Source organism: Vombatus ursinus, unplaced genomic scaffold, assembly GCF_900497805.2.
Source record: "Vombatus ursinus unplaced genomic scaffold, bare-nosed wombat genome assembly UNPS02014810.1, whole genome shotgun sequence".
Classification (NCBI taxonomy): domain Eukaryota; kingdom Metazoa; phylum Chordata; class Mammalia; order Diprotodontia; family Vombatidae; genus Vombatus; species Vombatus ursinus.
In genome coordinates, this window is record NW_020954588.1 from 3,160,452 (window position 1) to 3,182,840 (window position 22,389).

The 22,389-nt window shown below is 39.5% G+C and overlaps 1 protein-coding gene across 4 annotated transcripts in view; it reads right to left on the minus strand.

The window, feature by feature from the left end:
• The window catches only part of COL4A4 (collagen type IV alpha 4 chain), a 149,794-nt gene that overhangs the window by 43,582 nt on the left and 83,823 nt on the right, over positions 1-22,389 (minus strand). For all 4 annotated transcript variants that reach the window (XM_027875990.1, XM_027875991.1, XM_027875989.1 and 1 more), the window contains 9 exons: positions 20,756-20,824; positions 16,816-16,923; positions 15,785-16,003; positions 14,342-14,500; positions 9,303-9,473; positions 7,834-7,977; positions 5,711-5,818; positions 4,223-4,404; positions 502-565 (listed from right to left, as the gene is read on the minus strand). In XM_027875990.1, coding sequence (XP_027731791.1) covers positions 502-565; positions 4,223-4,404; positions 5,711-5,818; positions 7,834-7,977; positions 9,303-9,473; positions 14,342-14,500; positions 15,785-16,003; positions 16,816-16,923; positions 20,756-20,824 — 1,224 coding nt within the window. The remainder of the gene's footprint in view (positions 1-501; positions 566-4,222; positions 4,405-5,710; positions 5,819-7,833; positions 7,978-9,302; positions 9,474-14,341; positions 14,501-15,784; positions 16,004-16,815; positions 16,924-20,755; positions 20,825-22,389) is intronic.

Here is a 22,389-nt window from a genome sequence, read left to right on the forward strand (position 1 = left end):
TGACCTCCCATCTGACATGTGAGAATTCATATATAATGTTATGTAGTTGTAACTCACGTAGTTACAAAATATTTACAAGCACAGGAGCTCACATAGTGGGAACGGAAAGGTAGCGAAAGAAGATAGGCCTGCTTCCAGTAGGGTAAGAATTGAAATAAGCTGAGAAGAGATGGAATTAATGAGTTGCCTGCAAGGCAACTGTTGGTTGTAGTATTCATTTTACAAACATCCAGAAGATTTGTATGGTTTAGAAGTGAAGACTAATAAATACCACTTGGACAAACACAATAACCTTTCCTCTTAATATGTCACTGAATTCAACATATCAGAAAAAAGAGGACTCTACTGCTTGCTTTCATATTTTAATTGTCTAATTTATTTATTTTTAAAAATCTCCTTTACTCCTATGATATAGAATAAATAGTCTAAAACTCTAAATAGTCTAAACAAATCAGGAAGTATAGAATTCAATGAATGTTGAGTTCTATTCCTAGAAAATACCTTTAGGTCCCCTTGTCCCACGAGGTCCTGGAAGGCCAGGCAAGCCTGGTAAGCCCAGCTCACCCTAATAGAAAAAAACCCAGCCATATTATGTTTTAAGGGAAAATCATATAAATATGCCATGTTTATAATGATAGATCTATACAAAAGTATTCATTCTTCATAGGATCATACATTTTAAACAGGAAGGGACCTTAAAAGCTGCAGAATCCAACCCTCTAATTTTATGGATGAGGAAGCTGAGGCACAGAGAGGTTAAATGACTTACCCCCATTCATAAAGCTTGTTAAGTATCTGGGAGAAAATTTGAAGCCAGGTCTTACCAACTCTAGGTCCAGTGCCCTCTCTAATATGCCATGCTGCCTCCCAAAATTCTTGCTACATTGGCCCAGAATTGAATCTGGGACTCTCATATAGTGGGTGAGAATTTTATTAGTGACTCCCTAACAATAACGTTTTCCTTTAGGAACTTCTTGTATGGTAACAATCAGTAGAAATAAAATGCTTTGCAGAAATGCGTATCATTACACATAATTTAAAACAATTATAGCCAGGCTTATTGTAGTTACTAGTTAATTAATCTAATTACCTCATACAAATCTGAGAGCTCAAAATTTTCTTTAAATTCACTTGGATAACTAAAAAGGGCGCCTTTCACAGTCCCCTAATCTGCTAGTGCCCCCTGCCAAGACTACCCTGTAATCTTACACATATTCTCTGCATACTTATACATATACATGCTGCCTCCCCCCCCCCCTTAACATACACGTTTCTTAAGGACAGGGATTGTTTTATTTTTGTCTTTGTATGCCAGGTCTTGTTTTTGATTATCCTTCATTTTCAAAGAGGAACAATCACAGAGTGATGTCCTGACTTGTGCATGAATTGAAGTGAGGCAGAGTTGCTCAAAGTCGGCAGCCTCACTCTCTCTTCCAGAGTCATTGAAGTCCAATGGCAGGGCAAATATCAGGACAAGTGGTGATGGCTTGGGATGCCATGGATGACCTTGGCATCTTTGATGTCTGATCAAGATCTAAGTGCTCCACAGTACTTTCTTCAGCCGCCTTCATGGCCTTTGGAATAATTTTTTTTTCCTCCAGTCCATTCTGTTGGACATGTCATCACATGTTTGAGGTAGATATCTCCCTAACTCACTGAGGGGTCTGAGGCTATTGGGTACCATCAACATGGTTTAACCTATCTGTCGAGAACATTTTACTGGAGTGTGGCCACTGTACATGCTACAACTTCTTAGAGCCACAATTGAGAGCCTTTAGTAGAGTGCTTGACACAAAGTAGTAGCTTAATAAGTGCTTTTGATTTACTTTAAAAAAAAATTCACCTGGATAGTAAAGTAGTAGTGTCTTTGCATAGTTTGATCTGTAACTTGTAGAAGAATGAGTGTATAATTCATGAAATTGATTCAATAGCTGTTTTGAATTTTTTTTAAAAGATAATCTGAATGTCATTCCCTAATTGATATGTGGTCAAAGGATATGAATAGCCAGGTAGTTTTCAAAGAAAGAAACCAGGTTGTCAATAGTCATATGAAAAAATGCTTCAAAGCACTAATAAGCAAAGAAATGAAAATTAAAGCAGTTTTGAGGTTTCACCTGACACTTATCAGATTCACAAAGATGACAAAAAGGGAGAATAATAAATATTGGAAGGGCTATGGGGAAATAGGCATATGAATACACTGTTGGTGGAACTGTGAATTGGTCTAGCCATTCTGGAAAACAATTTGTAACTAGGCCCAAAAAGTCACTGATTGTAGTCCATTTAACTCAGTAAGTACTACCATGACTAAGTTTATACCCAAAAAGATCCATGACAAAAGAAAAGGACCCATGTACAAAAATATCTAGAGTAGCTGTTCATACAATGAAAGGCAAAGAATCAGAAGCTAAAGTGGAGAATGGCTAAACAAATCAAGGTATGTGCATGTAATGGAATTTGACAACAAAAAGGAGATTTCAGAGAAACCTGGGAAGACTTGTATCCACTGAAGAAGAGTGAAATGATCAGAACCAAGAGAAAAATTTATACAATAACAAAAAAATATATAAAGGCAAACAACTTTGAAAGCCTTAAGAGTTCTGATCAATGAAATGGCCAACCATGATCTCATAGGATTGATGATGAAGCCTGTTGCCCACTTTCTAGACTCAAGATACAGAATGAGACAGTCATCTTGGGACATGGCCAACGTGGAAACTTGTTTTACTTCTCTCTATATATAAATATGTGTGTGTGTGTGTGTGTGTGTGTGTGTGTATAGACATTTGCTATAAGGGTTTCTCTTTTCTTTTTTCTTTTCTTGTACGAATAGGGGGTAAGAGGAAGAGAAAATAAATGTTTGTTAATTGAAAAAAGTTACATTTAAGATAATAACATTAGCTCACTTTTCATGTCTTTTCTATACATCTTGATTTGGTACATAATCCTAGAAAATTTCAACAACTGCTTTCATCAATTATGATTCAGCTTTTCACTCTTGCTGTCTGTGGTAATCTGGAAAAACCTCTGGTTTCCATTCCTAGCATTTCTTGCAACAGACCTTCTGCTTTAGATATCTCCCTACCCCTCCTTACCTCTTCTCTAGACCTCCCTCCTTCCCCCCCACATAATTTGGAATCTTCCCTGATAGAACTGTCCAGCTTCCTGACTAATTTGGGCCTATCTCTGACATTAGAACTAGTAAGCCAGTCAGATATGTCTGACTAAGACTCTACCCCTCTGTGTAGAAACTCCAGCCCTCTTCCACACTGGAAAGCATCCTTGTTATGTGGGATAACTAAGATGTGCCCATTCTGATCTGGGAAAAGGGTCTAGCCATTCTGGAAAGCAATTTGGAACTATGTCCAAAAACTCTGGATACCATGCTTCTAGTATAACCAATTATCCTTTCCTCTTTTTGCCTTGGCTTTAAGATCATCTTCCCCATGGCCCTAATTCTTCTAATGGTTAAGTCTAAGAAGTCTAGGATGTATCCTGATGGCCCCTCCAGAGATACAGGTGTAACCCTGTTCCCTTGTCTCTCAGGTAACAATGATCCTAGTACATTTTTGCTTTGCTACACTCTTCTCCCCCTCTTAATACCTTTACTTGTCTCAAGGTAAGTCATAAGAGCTTCCCTTGTGTGAGTTAAAACAAGCCAAAAAAGGCCTATTGATTTTAACATTACTGACTGTTGTGTGTCTTACGTGGAAATTTCAAATTCCTTCCAAAGCAACAACAATAGATAGCGATGCTATCCTATCTGACTTCCCAAGAGATGATTCTTCTTATGACTAAAAAAATCAGTACATGTATTTATTATACAAGGTATGTTATTAGATACTCAACCAACTAGAAACCACCATTTCTGATACCCTTAGTACCAAGGAAATAATCAGTAGAAACTATAATAGAGTAATTGAATTAGAATAGAGTTGCCAGAAAATTGCAATTTACCACTCCTTCTCTGTGGCTGTGGATTTTATCTTTTTAAACTTTTTTCTTGATTGGGGGAAGGGAAAACTAATTCTAATGGTTTCACAGTGTTCATTTACACTTTCATCACCTTTCACAACTTAGGAACAAGAACTGACAAGAAACATATAAGATGACATGAGTTAACTGTACATTCTGATGAATTGATAGGTCCCGCTCCCCCAATATGTCAGATAAAGTGTTTTCTGATTTCCTTCCCCCCTCCTCATTTTATGGAATAGCTTACCTGGTCCCCTGGAATGCCTGGAAAACCAATTATTCCTCTGGGCCCTTGAGGTCCTGGGAGGCCTGGGGGTCCTGGAAGTCCCGGAAGACCATTGTTGCCAGGTTCTCCTCTTTGAAAACCAGGTATCCCATCTCTTCCTGAAATTCCTTTTATCCCTGGGATTCCAGGAGCCCCTTTTTCTCCTGAAGATACATGAGGAGTTTAGAATGTTTCAGTACCAGATCACCAGAATTAGAGCTGGAAGAGGACTTAAGAATCACCTAGTCAGTCAGTCAACAAATATTGATCTAGTGCTTATTGTGTGCCAAACTCTGAAGATACAAAGAAGGCAGGGGTAGCTAGGTGGCGCAGTGGATAGAGCACAGGCCTTGGAGTCAGAAGGACCTGAGTTCAAATTCGGCCTCAGACACATAACACTTACTAGCTGTGTGACCCTGGGCAAGTCACTTAACTCCATTGCCTAACCAAAAAAACAAAACTAATAAAGAAGGCAGTGGGGATGGGAGTGGGGTAGGGAGAAATTCCCTACTCTTACAGAGTTCACAATCTAGAGGGGGAGACAATATGTACACAAAGTGGTACAAATAATATATAGACAGGATAAATTCAAGGTCATCAACAAAGAGAGTCACTATTGTTAAGGAAGATGGGGAAGGCTTTCTGGAGAAGGTGAGATTTTAGTTGGGCCTTGAAGGAAGCCAGATAAGCCAGGACACAAAGATGAGGAGAGAGAATTCCAGGCGTGGAAGATAGCCAACAAAAGCTTGTTGACTGACTGACTTCCCTAAGCCTCAGTTTTCTTATCTGTAAAGAGAGGCTTGGACTAGATGAGCTCAAGGTACCTTGCAGCTACAGATTTAAGATGCTTTTATCCTCACATTTTCCGAGGCTTTCCAATTGAACCCCTCATTTTTCAGGCGAGGAAACAGAAACCCAGAAAGTTGAAGTGACTTGATTGTTAATGGCAGAACTGATGCTCTTCTGAGTCTGCTTTGTATGCCACCCCACTCCCTCTTAAGCATTCAGCGTGAGATTAAGCTTCAGAAGCTAGAAGATTTGGCCTTCTGGATGACCTCCATGGGAATCACCCACACCCATCGATGTTCACATAAATGCCAGCTGCTCATTTCAACACCAGCTCCAAAAGGTGTGCATGAAAGGAGTAAGGACAAGGAAGGAGAGGGACACGTTGGGAATGAGTGTCCATGCCTCATCACCAATTCCAGTTCTGAATTTCCCAAACTCTAAGTGCATATGGGCTTTAGAAGAGAAAATTGTCAGGTAAATTCTAAGAAGAGAGAAATATAGCAATAAGAGAATGTCACTTGGTTAATTACCATTTAGTCTTATAGAGAGATGGCCTTCCTGGATTCAGCAATAATACCAGCATCATTGGAAAATGGTTATGAACTCCATATCTCTAGTTGGTCATGCATAGAAATTCCAGGATATTTGCCAAGGTTAAGCAAATAAACTTATCTTTCTTACCTTTTTCTCCTGGGAATCCGTATCTACCAGGTGGCCCATGTTCACCTTTTTCCCCCTTTCTTGGAATTATGGAAATATCCCCTTGATCTCCTGGATGGCCTTTTTCTCCTTAAAACATCAATAAAATTCACAAGTCAATAAATAGACATGATCTTTAAATCATAGTTTTTCATTCCTCTCCAATTGTGTCCCCAGTACTAACTATAATAATTATATTTATTAGTCTGTTTAGTTTAGTTTTATGTATTTGTACTGGAAGAGGGGAAATCTTTGCTACTTCCATTACAACAGGTTTGGAAACAGTTTTTCAACACCCAGTAGACCTGCAAAAATTCTGTTTGGTCTGTAAAATCTCAATTTTCCTGGCTCACATTTACCAATTCCACGTCCTCTTCCTAGTCATTTTCATCATACTGTTTTCCTTATCACTGGGCTAAGAGAACGGTTGCTTAATTGTGTCCAGTAAATACACCCTGGAGTTCCCCATAAACACAGATTCCCATGACGACCAAACAAAAAAGAGAGGAGAAAAGAAGAGCAGTGCAGAAACCTGGTTTTCATTAAGTGTGCCCTAAGGATGAACCAGGGCTTGACTTCTTGGTGAGAAAGGCACTAAAACCTAGGTAAAGAGTGACTTCTTGTCTCCTTGATATTATGTAGGTGACTCACTGGTTACTAAAACAGAAAATAATAGTCAACCTAAACAACTAAAATGGAATAATAATTTAAAATCGAATATTTGTTGTTGCTATTTTTCAGTAGTGCCTGACTCTTCGTGACTCCACTTGAGGTTCTCTTGGCAAAAATCCTGGAACAGTTTGCCATTTTCTTCAATAGCTTATTTTACAGATGAGGAAACTGAGGCAATCAGGGTTAAGTAACATGCCTAGAGTCACATAGCTAGTGAGAGTCTGAGACCGAATTTGAACTCAGGAAGATGAGTCTTCCCCACTCCAGGCCCAGCACGCTTTCCACTGCTCCACCTAGCTGCCCCAAATCAAACATATAGATAATAAAATGAATTCATTGTTTCGAAGTGTATTTCTAGGAACTATCTCACATCTTTCTCTCAGTGTTGGGGATAAAATCAGACATATATGAGTCCTCAGAGGCATCAGACTCTCTATCCAGTGTGGCTCTCCAAATTACAATGTAACTGGGAAATGTTTAATAAAGTAAATAAAAATACTGTACAACATAGATAAGGTTAACTTGTGGTTTTCTAAGTAAATATACAGCCCCACAGGGATCCATTTCTATATGAGTTTGACCCCACTGCCTAAGCAAGTATACACAATGTGAAAATTAAATAATTAATGATTCCATGTAGGTTATAACCTTCAGAGAGATGTCTAAGGCTCAGAAAAGTCATGGAACTTGCCTGTGTTCACACAGTAAGTCAGAGGTCGGAGATGAGTTCTTATTCCAAGCCTAGCACTCTGTCACCTCTTATAGGATATTTGAACTAAAATGTTAAGAGCTACTTCTAATAATAAAGGTAGGAGACATAGTGGATAGGGCAGCTATGGTAATGGCCTTGGAAACAGAAGACATGAGTTCAAATCTTGCTTCAGATGCCTACTAACCATGTGACCCGGGATAAGTCATTGACTCCTTTGAGCCTCAGGTTCCTATTTGTAAAATGGGGGTATCACATCTATTTACAAGGCTCTTGTGAGGATTAAATGAGATAATATAATGTAAATACACTTTACAAACTTTAAAGAATTATAAACATGTTAGCTATTATTGTCTATAGATATGTCAGAAGACAGGTATGTAAAGAGAATGTTTAGAATTCAGGCAAGAAATTCTGAAATAAAAATCAAAATAAGGAATCATGGAGGAGGCCAAGGGTTAAGAATCTAATTCTGATGAACTTAAATGGGGAATGGGCTTATGATTTCAGGGTACAGACTGTGGTAAGGAAACTATACAGACTGACTGCATCAACTACTACAGCTTGTAATGTTGTTGAAAGCATGGAGAGGTTGTGAATTGACCAACGTCACACAGTCAGTATTTGTCAGGGTGGGTACTTGAATTGGGGCCTTCCTGGCTTTGAGATCATACCATGTTACGTCTGTAGAAGAGGAGACTGAAGTACTAACGAAAACATTTACCTTTAGAGCCCGGCTCTCCTGGCTCTCCTGGAAGGCCACAATGACCTTCTTCTCCTGGGTCACCCTTTCTACCTGGAAGTCCTATTTCTCCTTTTCTTCCTCGCTCTCCTGGAAAGCCTGGGATACCTGGCAGGCCTTGGGCCCCTGGAGTGTTCCACAGTATGCAAAAGAAAACATGGATTTTACGGAAGTATTTTTGAGAGACACTACTGAGAGACATCAAATAATAGCTAGAAGAATGGGGGGATGACTTGAGCAGGTGGCAAAGGATGTACCTACAAATGAATTTGGTTAGGCTCAAAACAGAAATGTGGCTGTGGTGGCTTGAACTTTGTTAGTCACAAGCAAAGAGTATTCATTTTCCCATGAGAGATCTGGACAAAAAGGACATTTCCATGTCCATTAGAATGCAACCTCCTTGAGGGCAGGGGCCATACTCTTCATTTTACTGCATCCCTAGTTTTTAGCACAGTGCCTCTCAAATAGTAAATGCTGAAAAAATGCTTGTTTGACAAATATTTTTTAGACTAGGTCTTCTATCTCACCCAGGTTGGAAGTTCAGTGGCCATTCAAAGGCCCAGTCCCACTATTGATCTGCATGGAATCTTTGACCTACTTTGTTTTTCCAATCTGGAATGAGTCACTCTTTTTTAGACGTCTTGGTGACCCTCTGGTCCCAGAGACTCACAATATTAGGGTCAGATTTAGTGCAAATACTCCTAAGCTCAAGCGATCCACCAGCTTCAATAAAGTTAGTCATGCCTCCACTATGCCTGTCCTGACTTTCCCTAGATATCCAGAAAGACATTGTGAAAACACAGGAGTGTGGCACCAGCCATAGATCTCCATATTTCCAGAGACCCTGGGAGATATTCTGTGAAAGTCATTTTCATTCTGTTGCAAGTTAGAGTCACTTGGATACATGATGCCTATCAAAAGAAGAAAGAGAAAGAGGTTTCTCATCTATGTTTATTTCCCATTGCCCCTGTCCCACTTCTAACACTATCAACCCCACTGCATGAAATAAAGGCTGTGGTATGAATAATTTGCTATAATATGCTATAATTCTTTACTGCCCACATACCACATATGAAATTTTATGCCAAATTATGGTGGTTCCAGAGCCCATGATAACAGAGTTCATCTATAGCCTCACTCCAACATTGCCCAAGGAAAGTTATTCCGTGATCTTAGACCTAAGTCATCCTTTTCTAGAAATGTCCCTAGCACTTCTACTCTGGGTATCCTAAAGTCTCATATCGCACTCACATGAATAAATTAGACCCATGGGAGGAGGTGAAACTGTGGAGAGAGGAAAGGAGGGAAGAGAAAGGGAATGGTACATCAAATCTGAAAAAGAAAAACTTGAGTCTATTAGGATGAAAAAATGTGACATTTGATAATGGATTCAAAATCACTGCTAGCTGTTAATAAAATTTTAAAAATTGAAGAAAATAAGTAAAGCCTACCTTTTGGGCCTGGGGAACCCGGTGAGCCATTATCTCCACAGTGGCCTGAATCCCCTTGTGGTCCTGGGGGTCCAGGTAAGCCTGGAAGTCCTGGGATTCCTGGGAGGCCTTTCATTCCATCTGGTCCAGGTGGACCTCTGTCTCCTTGGTGACCTTTCAAGCCATCAAACCCTGATGAAAACCACAGTCTGATCAAATTTACAAGGGCACTGTATACCAAAAAACTTAATTTTCTTTTCATTTATATATAAGCAGAAAAGATTAAATTGTGCATCTACGAGCATGAAAAGGGAATAAGGGAACTTGCCTAGGCTAAAGGCCAAAAGGTCCTGAACATTTGATAAAGATTGATAACACGAGATGTCTTTGCTGATCCAAAGAACAATATCCATAATTAAGACTGATACCATTGCTCAGAGGAAGCAAAGAAAGATTATCAAGAGGAGAGTTTGAAAGAGGGAAAGGAAATTGGACAGGTGAAATAATGAGCTATTCACAATAGGCCCTGAACAAATAACTAGAACAAAACTAGAAAAGAAGAAAACTTTCCAATTGCTTCCTGGATGGGTGGAGGGTAAGGTGATCCTATATCACATAAAATCTCAGGAGGACATTGTAGAAACTTGAACAACATCATGGACCAGAAAGGTCATAGGACTGGCCATAGGGTTTAGAAACTGAAGGGACCTTAAAGAGCATCTCATCTAATCTTCTCATTTTACAGATGAGGAAACTGAGACCTGGAGAGGTGAAGTCACCTGCCTAAAATCATACAAATGACTAGTAGCAGGGTCCTAGTTTTGAATTTGTGGTTCTGGCCCCCAATATAAGTATTCAGTCCACCACATCATATTAGCATGCTTTCCATGGGCCTTAAACCTCCAATTCTCCCATCATGGTGGACAAGTTATTATAGAATAGACTCTTGGAAGACACAGCAAAGTCCAGATTAGTGTGAATAATAAATCCAACAAAGTGGTCACATGTATTCAAATTTGTACTATTTTAAGTTAGAATTACATAAAATATGGTAAATGGTTCAAGCTTAATAAGGGAAATATGTAGTGTAAATTCAAATAATGTAACCACTTACGGATTTCATTATTTGTACTAATCACAGCCAGATTGGAGATACCTTAGGCCAAATATCCTTTCATAGTCACTACTCCCCAATACATGTTGAGGATAGATATATGATAGAGAGATATATGTTAACAGAATGTAAACTCTTTGAGAGCAGGGAGTATCACACTTTTGTGTTTGTATGTGGCCTGATATACGGAAGATGCTTAGGAGATGCCTGCAAATTTATTGTTGTTCTGATGTGTGAACTGACTTTATTTTTCTCATGTGAAATGAGATGGCCAGTTCAGTCTGAATTCTATATAGTTTATTGTAGTATTATCACACCTTTGACTCCTTTCTGTTGTGAAAGACATTCTCAGGTCTGCTTAGCTTCTCTGACGCTTTCTTAACTCATATTTCTTTTCTCTGCCCAAATTCTATTTAATCCCATGATCCCAGTATTTCCACTTTATCCACACTGTGGCGTAACTATTTCAGCACATTTTCCCCCTGGAATTATAGCAGTAGGGAAAAAAGATGAAATTATATTCTGAATTGACTTGCTATAAAATACTTTGGATGTAGAACAATGAAGACTATAGATTCTGTAAGGGCAGAAATCACATCTACTTTTAAAAAATCTCCTACAATGCCTAAAACAGGGCTGCAGGTACTCAATGACTCTGTTACTGGATTTATGGAAGAGGGAGAATCACTATGAATTTTGCCCACCTGCCTGTATATTTCCCAAAGCCTGAAGCCCTAAGATGAGAACATGGCTCAGGGAAGAGGTGGTCCACCAGAGACAGCAAGTGAGCCCATGGTACAGCTGGGTCACCTCTGCCCCCGAGAATACAAATACATTTCTGTCTTAGCAGTTGTATAAGATATCAGCAGCTAAAAGAAGAATTCAGGAAGGGGATGTTAGGGAGATGTTTCTCCCTCCAGCAGAGCACTTTTAGAAAGATTTACCTAGGATCAAAGAGGTGAAAGAATTCAGAGGCCTTACGGTATGGCTCTTGTTAAATGGCAAGTATGTAGCAGAGCAAAGAGAGTGCCGAGTCTGGAGTCAGAAAGACTCCTCTTCCTGCGTTCAAATGTGACCTCAGACACTTGCTAGCTGTGTGATCCTGGACAAGTCACTTAACCCTGTGTGCTTGACTTTTCTCATCTGCAAAATATGCTGGAGAAGAAAATAGCAAACCACTCTGACTCCCAAAGTGGAAGAAATTGAATTGAAATACAAGATAGAGAGGAAGTAAGATGACACTTAGCTTCCCTCAGTATCACCCAGTTTATCAGGCCCTTAGAGACGAAATCCCAAATTACTTTGATTCCTAGCAAAATTTTTGGTGTTATTGAAGGTGTGATTAGCAAGCATTCAAAAAAGGAAACAGGTTATGTAAGAGAGAATCAGCTTCATTATGAACAAGACACGTCAGAGTAAACTCATTTCCTTTTTTCCAAGATTCCTAAATTTGTAGGTCAAGGAAATGCTATAGATGATACAATGGCCTTATATTTTAGCAAAGCACAGGGTAATCTCTCATGTCATTCTTGTGGGCAAAATGAAGGACTGTAGGCCAGATGGCAGTACTGGTGGGTGGGTAGATTTGCAGTTGGTTGCATGACCAGATCTACAGAGCAGTTACTAACAGTCCCAGGTTTATTTGAAATAAGGTTTCCAGTGGGGTGCTCCAGGTTCCTGTGTTTAAGTCCATGATATTTAACACTTTCTTTAAAAATCAATGATTGGGATGGAAGGGCGGATGACATGCTGCACTTGGAATCAGGAAGATCTGAGTTCAGATCCCAATAGCAATTATTTTAGTAGCTTGCCCATGGGCAAGCCATGTCATTTCTCTGAGTCTCTTCATCTGTCAAATGGGAATAATAATGCCCATAATACCTACTTCTCAGGACTGTTATGAGGATCAAAGGGTAGAAAGCACTTATCAGACTTGAGGATGCTAGATAGATGCTAGATCCTGGCATAAGTTATTATCCTGTGGGCTACTGCCCTAGTAAATGAAATGGCTTCTTTGTGTAACTGAATAAAAGTACTGGGATGTCGGCACATTCTATGGAAGCTCACTGACAGATTCTCTTTGGGACAGGTCCAATAGCAGACAGGAGGGATTACTTCCACTAAGTCTCTGTAGTTTGAAATCTTTTAATTCCATATAGTTCGGAGATTGTGAGAATTTGGTATGTCAACACATATATTAAAATGTAAAATGTTCAATGTTCATGAATCTGTGTTCTTATTGTTATTACCAATATTATCATCAGATTTTCAGATGACTGAAAGTTCCTAGGAATAACTAACGCATTAGATATCAGAAACACAAAGGTCTTGCATGGCTAGAATATTGGACCAAATCTATTAAGATTAAATTTAATATAGATGAATGTAAAATTTCATATGAGTTCAAAAAGTCAACTTCACAAGTACAAAATGGGGAAGATAATAACAGTCATCTGAAAAAGATAGAAGGGATTTAATGAGCTGCAACTATATCTCTATATCTCTATCTATATATCTCAACAGTGTGATGTGGCAGTCAGAAAAGAGAATGTAATCTTGGGCTCTATTGAGAGTCAGTGTCCAGAATGAGGAAGGTCATCATCCAAATGTACTTTGACCTGGCAAGGCCACATCTGGAGTATTGTGCTCAATATTCTAGCAGTATATCTGCTCAGTTCTGGACTCACGTTTTAAGAAGGACATTTGGCAATTTGGAGAATCACCTGAGAAAGGGTGACTAAGATGGGGAGAGGCCTTGATATCATGCAATATGAGGAAAAGTTGAAGGAACTGGGGAACTTTATCGTTGAGAAGAAAAGAGCTAGGGAGGACATAATTATCCTCAAATATGTAAAAGGCTTGGATGTGGAGGAAGGGCTAGATTAGTTCTGCTTGGTCCCAAGAGATAAAACTAGGAACAGTCAATGGGGTTTCAGAGAAGCAGATTTGGACATAAAACAAGGACAAACTTCCTCATAATTAAAGCTATCCAAAGTAGAATGGGCTACCTCAAGAGATAGTGGACTTCTCCTCACTTTGGTCTTTAAGCAAAGGCTGAATAACCATCATACCACAGAAGGGATTCTTATTCACATATCATTTGGGCTACATGATCTCTGAAGTCACTTTCAGCTCTTAGATTCTATGATTTTAAGTATCCAGTTGAACTTTGTTCTTGGTTATAGGCTTTTCCTGTCCCACCCTTGCCCCCACCCCTGGCTTCCTAGAATCTCCCTCATAATTTCAAAGATTTCAGTTGCCTTCAATTCAAAATTTCTACAGCAAGGTCCCACTTCTGTTTGGTAAACAGATGTAATCAGGACATCTGTCCTTTTGATTGGTAGATGGATAAAGTAACTGGAGTCGGAAAAAAAGGTGAAGAAGCAGATATAGCAGGGATACATTCAACCCAATTCTATAAATATTCCCACCATGGCCAAGGCATTTTCTTAAGATCTCAAAGAGCTGATAATAAAAGTGGGATAAAATACATAACCAAATAATTGTGATACAAGGCTGACTGTGATATGTGTGAAGGAGAGGTTCAGACACAGTGTTGTGAGAAATCTGAAGAGAGAAAGCTGAATTTGTTTGGTGCAGGGTTGATGGGAGGGCCAGGGAAGGATTTTTAGAAAAGGCAGTACCTGCACACGCATGGACACAGGAGAGGGCAGGGCAAAAAAAAAAGGGGGAAATTAAGTTGGAAAACAGTGTATGAAAGACAATAATATGAGATTTAGCTGGAATGCATGGAGATGGGAGAAGGCAGGGTGAGAACAGGGATAGAGGTGAATCTAATTTGTCTAAAAACGGCCCCATTTCATCGCTGTGACCACCTCCAAGTCTATTTATCACAATATCTCTTAGCTTCTCAGTCCAAAATCTGAATGATACAAGTAAGGCCTCCCAGCAGACGCTCCCCAGCTTCTGGCTGACATTCACTTACCTGGAATGCCTGGTGACCCAGCGAGTCCAGGTTGCCCTGGCAACCCTGGAAAGCCTCGACATCCATGGCCTGGTAAACCTGGGTTACCAGGAGGCCCAACATTCCCTTCTCTGCCTTGAAGTCCTTTCTGGCCTGGGAATCCTGGAATACCAGTTGTCCCTGAAATGACATAATGCTTTCCATGACATAAAACTCTTCATTTGAATGAATTTAAAAATACAGCATAGTTGAGGCCCGCTATTACTTTGCTTCTCACTACTGTGTGACTCTGGGAAATTACCTCTCTGAGCCTCAGTTTCCTCCTCCACAAAATGGGGATCATAATGCCAGTAGTTCCTAATTCACAGGGTTACACCACAAATGAGATACTATATTCAAAAAATAATAGCCACCATTTATATAGTGCTTGATGGTTTGCAAAGCACTGCACATATATTATCTCATTTAATCTCCTGCATCATACTATGAGTTCCTAGAAGGCAGGGACTATCTCAGTGCCTGCCACTGAGCTAAGGTCTGGCAATAAATATTTATTGATTGAATGATTGATCTTCATTTCACAGATCGGTAAGCTGAGGCAGACAGAGTTTGAAGCGTCTTGCCCAGGGTCACACAGCTAGTAAGATGTTTGAAGCATAATCTGAACTCAGGTCTCCTTGACCCCAAGTCACTTAATCTCTCAGTATATCCAGTCAACTCTCTTTTCGGAGAACTTTTGGCAGTTATTAAGTGCACCTAGCACTGTGTTGGTGCTGGGGATACAAATAGAAAAGCTGACAATCCCTGCTGACTGAAAGCTCTCATTCTAAGATAAGAGAGAGATGGTATATGTGTGTATGTGCATATGTAGGCTTGTATGTATTGGGTTTCAGCTGCAAGGTACTCAGCGAACAATGATTGTCTTTGAACTTCACCCCATTTGCCAGCAGCTGTGAAAGGTGAGCCTTTTGCCCTATTTTGCCTTGCACCAGGCCTTCTCTACAATCCTTCTACTTGTCACTTCATTGAACTGTCCCATACCCTCTTCTTTCCTCCCCTAGTAGCAGCCCTCTTTTACATGCATCTTTCTCAATTAGAATATAAGTTCCCCGAGGGCAGGGATTGTCTCCCTTGATTTTTGTTTCTCCAAAGTTTAGCACAGTGTTCGGCACATGGAAGGCACTGAATAAATGCTTTATCTAATCGAATCTATTCTAGAACCATCTACCTATAGAAGCAAATTTAGAAAAAATGTTGAGTATCACTAGGTCTCCATAAGGGTAAACTGTCCTGGCAAAAGTTTTATGCTATAGATTACTCAAAGCTAATCCCCAATATCTTCAGTGACCAATCCCAACATCCTATTATGCTCAAAGATCCACCATCACCACCGCTACCACCACCACCTCCACCACCACCACCACCACCACCACTACCACCAACACCACCAAAAATTGCATGTACCTGTTGCGCCAGGAAATCCTGGATCACCTCTGAGCCCTCTAAGCCCAGGCAATCCTGGAAGGCCCATATTTCCTGGGAGCCCTGGCAGGCCATAAACAGAATCCCCTGGCATTCCTTTTTGACCATTGATTCCTGGTAACCCTGGAGGGCCTGGAAGACCAATAGGGGCAGACCCCTTTTCACCTTCAGGGCCTGACTCTCCAGGGTCACCTCGAAAACCTATTTAATAAAAGTAAATGTTAGGCAGTAAAATATGACAGTAAAATATTGTGATGAGAATAAAGATCCTTCAGAAAATTTTGCATCTTCTGAAAATGTGCGCTGCTAGCTCATTTGGTGATGTTTTTCTCTTCACTATACTCAGGCAAGGAAGTTGTATGTCCTCCTTTCTAGTAAGACTCATCAATACGTCCTGTTTCGTCCTCTGATGACAAAATATTGTACTGAACTGATTTTTTTTAATCTTAAATGAACAAAGAGTTCTTTTTACATTTCACATTTCTTATTTTTCCACTTAAAAGTATTTTCTTTTTTCCAATTATATGTAAAGATAGTTTTTAACATTCACTTCATAAGATTTTGAGTTCCAAATTTTTTCTCCCTCCCTCTCTCCTCTCCCCCCTCCCCAAGACAGCAAGCAATCCAATATAGGTTATACATGTACAATCATATTAAACATATTTCCACATCTAATGTTGTGAAACAAGAATCAGAACAAAAGGGAAAAACCACAAGAAAGAAAGAACAAAAAGAAAATGAAATTAATATGCTTCTATCTGCATTTAGACTCCATAGTTCTTTCTTTGGATGTGGATAGCATTTTCCATCATGAATTTTTTGGAATTGTCTTAGACCATTTCACATTTCAAATAGAAAGAACCTTGGTAATTATACTCCTATTCCAATCTAGCAGAACCTAACAGAAAGCCAGCATTTCATATTTTTAAAAAAGCACCCTAATATGTTAAAGTTAGCTTTCACATATTTATTGATCTAGATTCCCAAAAAAGGAAAAACATTTTTTCACTTACCAGGTGGTCCTGGTATTTCTGATATTCCTGGTTTGCCTCGTTGACCTTTCTGCCCATCAAATCCAGGTAGCCCAGCTTCACCTGGGGGCCCTGGAAATCCCTTAGGACCTGAAGAAAAACAGCAATGAACAACCAAGCCTTTCTGAGGAAAAAAGAAAACTCCAAAGTAAACACTAGGAATTTTTTTCCTGCACACAATATTATGTACTAAATGAGAGTATTTTATACATAAAATTTTTAATTTCTAGAGATTAAAAGGTTTGGCTAATCCTTCTGTCATTTTATATGAGTCAGACTAGAGTGGAGGTGTCAAACTAAGGCAATTGGGAAATGTTTAACATAACAAATAAAAATACAATACAACAGAGATAATGGCATTTTGAGGTTTTTTAAGTCAAGATAAGGCCCTCAGAGATCTTGCCTGTTTGAAATTTATACCATCAGACTAGAGATATACATGCTTTCCCAGTGAATGACCTTTTATGAAGCCATATAACAAAGGACCCAAATTCAATGCCTTTATTAAAGATCTCATTATATGAAACCCTTCATCATATCTTTCTATGCACAGTTGGTTTCAGGTATTTTATAGATTGGAAAAACATCTATGAAGGGCAAGTCTATCTGGGAAACTGATGATGCACTTCCTTAGTGAATCAGAACATAGAATTAAGTCCTCAAATCTCCTGCTGGCAGGGATTGTGTTTTGTGCCTGTTGTGATTAATGATGGGCAACTACCTCCACCAAAAATGGATTGTAAATTCTGGCTTAAGCTTTGAGTAGGGGGAGGCTCAAGGAAGAGCATCAGCAATAAAAACCAATTGCTGTTCATTTCATTCGGGGATAAGCTCCCACAAAGATGGTTGTTTCTGTTTCCATTTCATCATAAGGGAAGCGCTCCAGCTCCATGTTTACGTGACAACCCTGCAATCAGTTAGAAAATGAAAAATTTGGGCAGTCATTCGAGAAATTGTATCGTCTGCAGGACACTAAACAATTGGTGTGAGCGGTCTTTTCATAGATTGAACAGGTCATTTGTTTTAGAACTACCCAGGTACGGCCCAAGAATCAAAGAGCAGGACAATATGGCATCAACCTCTCCACTTCCTTCAGGCCTTCTCCATCTGTCTGTGATGAGAAAGGCCAAATTCAAGGGCTACAACGGTGTCTATAAAAAACAAAACAAAACAAAAACCTTGGGAGGTCCGATTAATTTTAGGGAGACATATACAAACAAACAAAAAAACCCGGGAGATAAATTGATGTATATATTGTGTAGGCTTGGCGATCTTACTTCCATGGCCTCAACTATCAGCTTTTTGCAGGTAACTGTGAAATATCCATTTCCTCTTTCCTCGTAACTAGGCCTCTATCACCATCTCAACTGGGTGGCACAGTGGATGTAATATTGGATTCGGAATCTGGAAGACCCATGACACTGAATATTGCCCCATTCACTTAATACCATTGTGACCTTCAGTGAGTCACTTAACTTCTCTCTGTCTCAGTATCCCCATCTGTAAAAGGGGGATAATAATGGCTGTCTCAAAGGGTTATTGTGAGGATCAAATGAGATAACATATATAAAGCACTTTGCAAAAGATAAAGTGTTTTATAAATGCTAGCTATTATTGTCTCATCATAAGACCTAGACAGACACTTCAAAGGCAGTATGCCCCCATCAAACACATTAGTTTTCTCTTTAAATTTATGTTTCCCTCTGACTTCATTGACACAGTAGGAACTTTTTTTTTTAGGCAGACCTGTGATTTTCATTGGTATAGGGGAACGCCCAATGAGGAAATTGCTTTAACTGATACAGACCTGTACCCCTTCTACAATTTATAACCTTGGAAAACTGCCAGGGGAACCAAGAGATTAAATGACCTTCCTAAAGTCATACAGTTATTTTATTAAGAGGTGGGTCTATGAACTCAGATCTTCCTGGCCTCAAGGTCATCTGTCTATCTGCTATCTCACACTCTATTCATTATATGCCACTAGTTGTCTTGGGGTTAGAGAGTCATTGCTAAACCTTGTGTTTTTTGACATCTGGTATTTTAGCCAGTCTTGTTCTGTCAGATTTTTACCATCTATGTCACACCACCTTTCAGGCCCTTAATAAGTGTTGAAATTGACTCAATGGAAAGAAAAAAAAAAATCGCTTCAAATGAATCATGAACTAACCAATCAACAAGTATTTGTTAAATGCCTACTATGTGCTGAGCACTGTGCTGGGTCTGAAGATCAAACCAAGTGTCTTTATATGTGGCCAACTTTTCAGACATCTTCAATAGAAGGACTGAGGCTCTTAGAAAACTGGGACATCAAAAGCTAGGTGGCACCATAGATAGAGCACCAGGCCTGGAGTCAGGAGGACCTGAGTCAACTTCTACTGGGGATGCTAACCAGATGTATGACCCTGGCCAAGCCACTTAACCTTGTTTGCCTCAGTTTCTTCATCTGTAAACATGAGCTGAGAAGGAAATGACAAACCACTCCAGTTTCTTTGCCAAGAAAACCCCCAATGGGGTCACAGAGAATCAGACATGGCTGAAAATAACTCAACAATAACACTTACAAATAGGTAGAAAATGAACAGCTATCTTTAAATCCTGGGGTCACAGGGACCATTTGTTGGTAGATGAGCTTGTCACTATCTGTGGACAGAATTTAGTCCAATGTTTTTCATAGGATCATAGCTTTAGAGCCAGAGGGAGTGCCAGAGGCCATCTTGCCAAATCCCCTCATGAGGAAACTGAGATCTAGAGATGTTACATGACTTATCCAAGGTCACACAGCCATCCAGTATCAGAGGAGGGATTCCAACCTGAGTTGGTCAGGTTCCAAGTCTGATTCTAAATCCCCTGTACCAGAAAGCCTCCCTTTGGGGCTACTACACAATGATCCTGCATGCTGTCATTATTTGGGACTTGGTTTCTGTCAAAATACTATTAAGAAACACCCTGTTTTCCATAGCTAAGGGCCAGCAAGCAAGCTGTACCCTAAGCTTGGCATAACAACAATCCTTTGCACTCACCCTCTGGATGAACTAGGGCATAGCAAAATCCCAGAATTATTTCCATTATTTTATTTCAATTTATTTTATTTCAATTATTTTAATTATTATATTGCTGTGACCAACACCAGGTATTCCCTGCAGTCCAGCCATGAAGCCCTACTATGTATCAAACTTGTCTCATTGTTGTGGTTACCCTTCATTGTCAAGGCTACAGCTCACCACGTAGCTGTTGGTATAAGAAATGAGATGTGCCCATACAACCACAGGTCCTCCCTCTATGGGTGGGGGGCTGGTGCATGTGTCTAGTTTCCCTCCTTGCTTGTTAGTCATTTCCCTCACTATAGAAAAGAAACTTCTGTCTTAGTCTCTGTGCAGCTATTCTTGCCTGCTCTGTCTAGTTCAGACCTCCACAGGCTAAGAGGTTCAGTCCAATTGACATTCCTTATTATTATTCTTTAAAACCTTGTTGGGAGTATGGATATCAGTGAGTGGTGTGCTGGTAAATGTTTAACAACCAAGTCTCCAGAAAAATTTATTTTAAGTACACATGACAGTTTACTCTGTTTCATTGAAGTTCACTTTGTATTATTAACATTTTACCATTACTTTCTTAAGTCTAGACAACCAACAAAACAATAAATGAATCCCTGATTTATAGCATTTGCCAATTTCACAAAATTTAACAACTGGATCTCTGGAGCCGGTTCAAGCTAGCTTCAGTATGCCACTGATAGATACTGATCCCTGCTTTGAAGACTCCAAAAATGCATTCCCTACTGCTCTCCCAGGAGTTCCTTATTTCGGATATAGCCTGAGTAAATTATTTGGATGTTTTCTAAGCAGTTTAAAATTGACCATTCATACTACTTATTTTTACAGCAGGAAGATGAGACAGTGCTTCTGAGAGATATACTTACCCGGACCACCGGGAACACCTGGAGCTCCAGGGCTCCCGGGAGAGGGAGAAGGACAAGGATAAGTGTCACCTGAAGGGAAAGAAAACAGACGCTTTCAAATACCGGGTGTTTGGAAAAAAATACAAGTGTCTCTGTTGTTGAAATATTAAAGCTGATGTCACTGAACTGCTGAAATTCTTTTATGTATAGCCAGGCTGCATGGGAAGCCGAGGGGAAAAATAATTCCAGATTTGAAAGAAGCCTTCCACTTGCCTAAGTGGTTTTGGGATAGTCTTTGACGCTGAGTTCGAGAAGATGCTGGCTTGAAACTTGATATTTCATGATCAAAACATTTACAGACACAGCAGGGAAGGGCCAGAAGTGTTTTATGACAAGCAGCATGAAATATTTCTCTCCCTTCCTTCGTGCCTATTAGTATCCTTTTAAAGAATACCATGTGTTTGTCATAACAGACATTTAATATAGGATCACCCGAAGCTTTGATAAGATGAGGTGTGTATTACAGGGAGTTCTGGACTACTAGTACAGAGACTTGAATTCTCATACCAGTTCTGATAGTAGTTGACTATGGGACTTTGGTTTTATCATTTCACTTTTCTCCATATGCAAAAGGAGGTTGGATTAGATGATCTCTAAGGTACCTTGTAGCTTGAACACTCACAGAATCACAGATTTAGAACTAGAAGGGGTCTTAGAGGCTGTTTAGTACAACTCCCTCATTTGACATATAAGGAAACTGAGGAAGAAGCTAAGTGATTTATCCAAGGTCATAGATAGCAAGGAGCAAGGCTGAGATTCTAACTAAGGTCCTCTGATTCCAAATCCAGTGCTCTCTCCAACCAAATTGGAATTAGGGGAGAAGTTAGTAAGTCAGGATGCCATGCTGATTCCAGAATCAATGATCTTTCCATCGCAGTGGAAATAATAAAGTATGATATAGTACCCTGCCAAATCAAGATATTTTACTTCATGGGTATAAAGAAAATGCAGGATGCTAAATTCGGGTGACTTCCAGATCTTTATTCCTTTGAATTTTGGCCCATATCAAGCTGTTGACATTGTAAGTAAACTCCAAATTGAAAAACAAAAACATTATTTTATCCCCTGAAAGCCTAGGGGGAAAAAAAAAGAATGGGAACTGAAAAACATGTACAAATAATAAAACACAAAACAATATCTGTAGAAAAGTCCTCTCTTTCTACCTCCCACCCTAATTTTTCCAGTATTTTGATCCAAAGGTCTGAGGTCACTCCAGCACTAGTCTTTGGAATTCATAGAAATGTCAAGGCCTATATTCCAATGACCTTGTTTGTCCACCTTAGAAGGCCTCTGAATGACTTCTTGGATGATAATCAGGTAAGTTTCAGATGAAATACTGGAGTCTGCGATTAGAACACCCAGGGATAATTCAAAGGATTATATAAAAGAGAAAATAACATTCTGGAATCTCAGATCCTCTTTAATTTTAAAGTATTCAAGTTATCTGGATACAAAGGAATGAAAAAAGCCATATGGACCCATCAAACAGAGACCACAAAAAAAGGCTTGTTGGCTTTTTCAAGTTTGTTCTATGAACTGGTTGTGATTTCTTGTTTTCATTTTGGATTATAATTCTGCCATGACATTCTTGAATG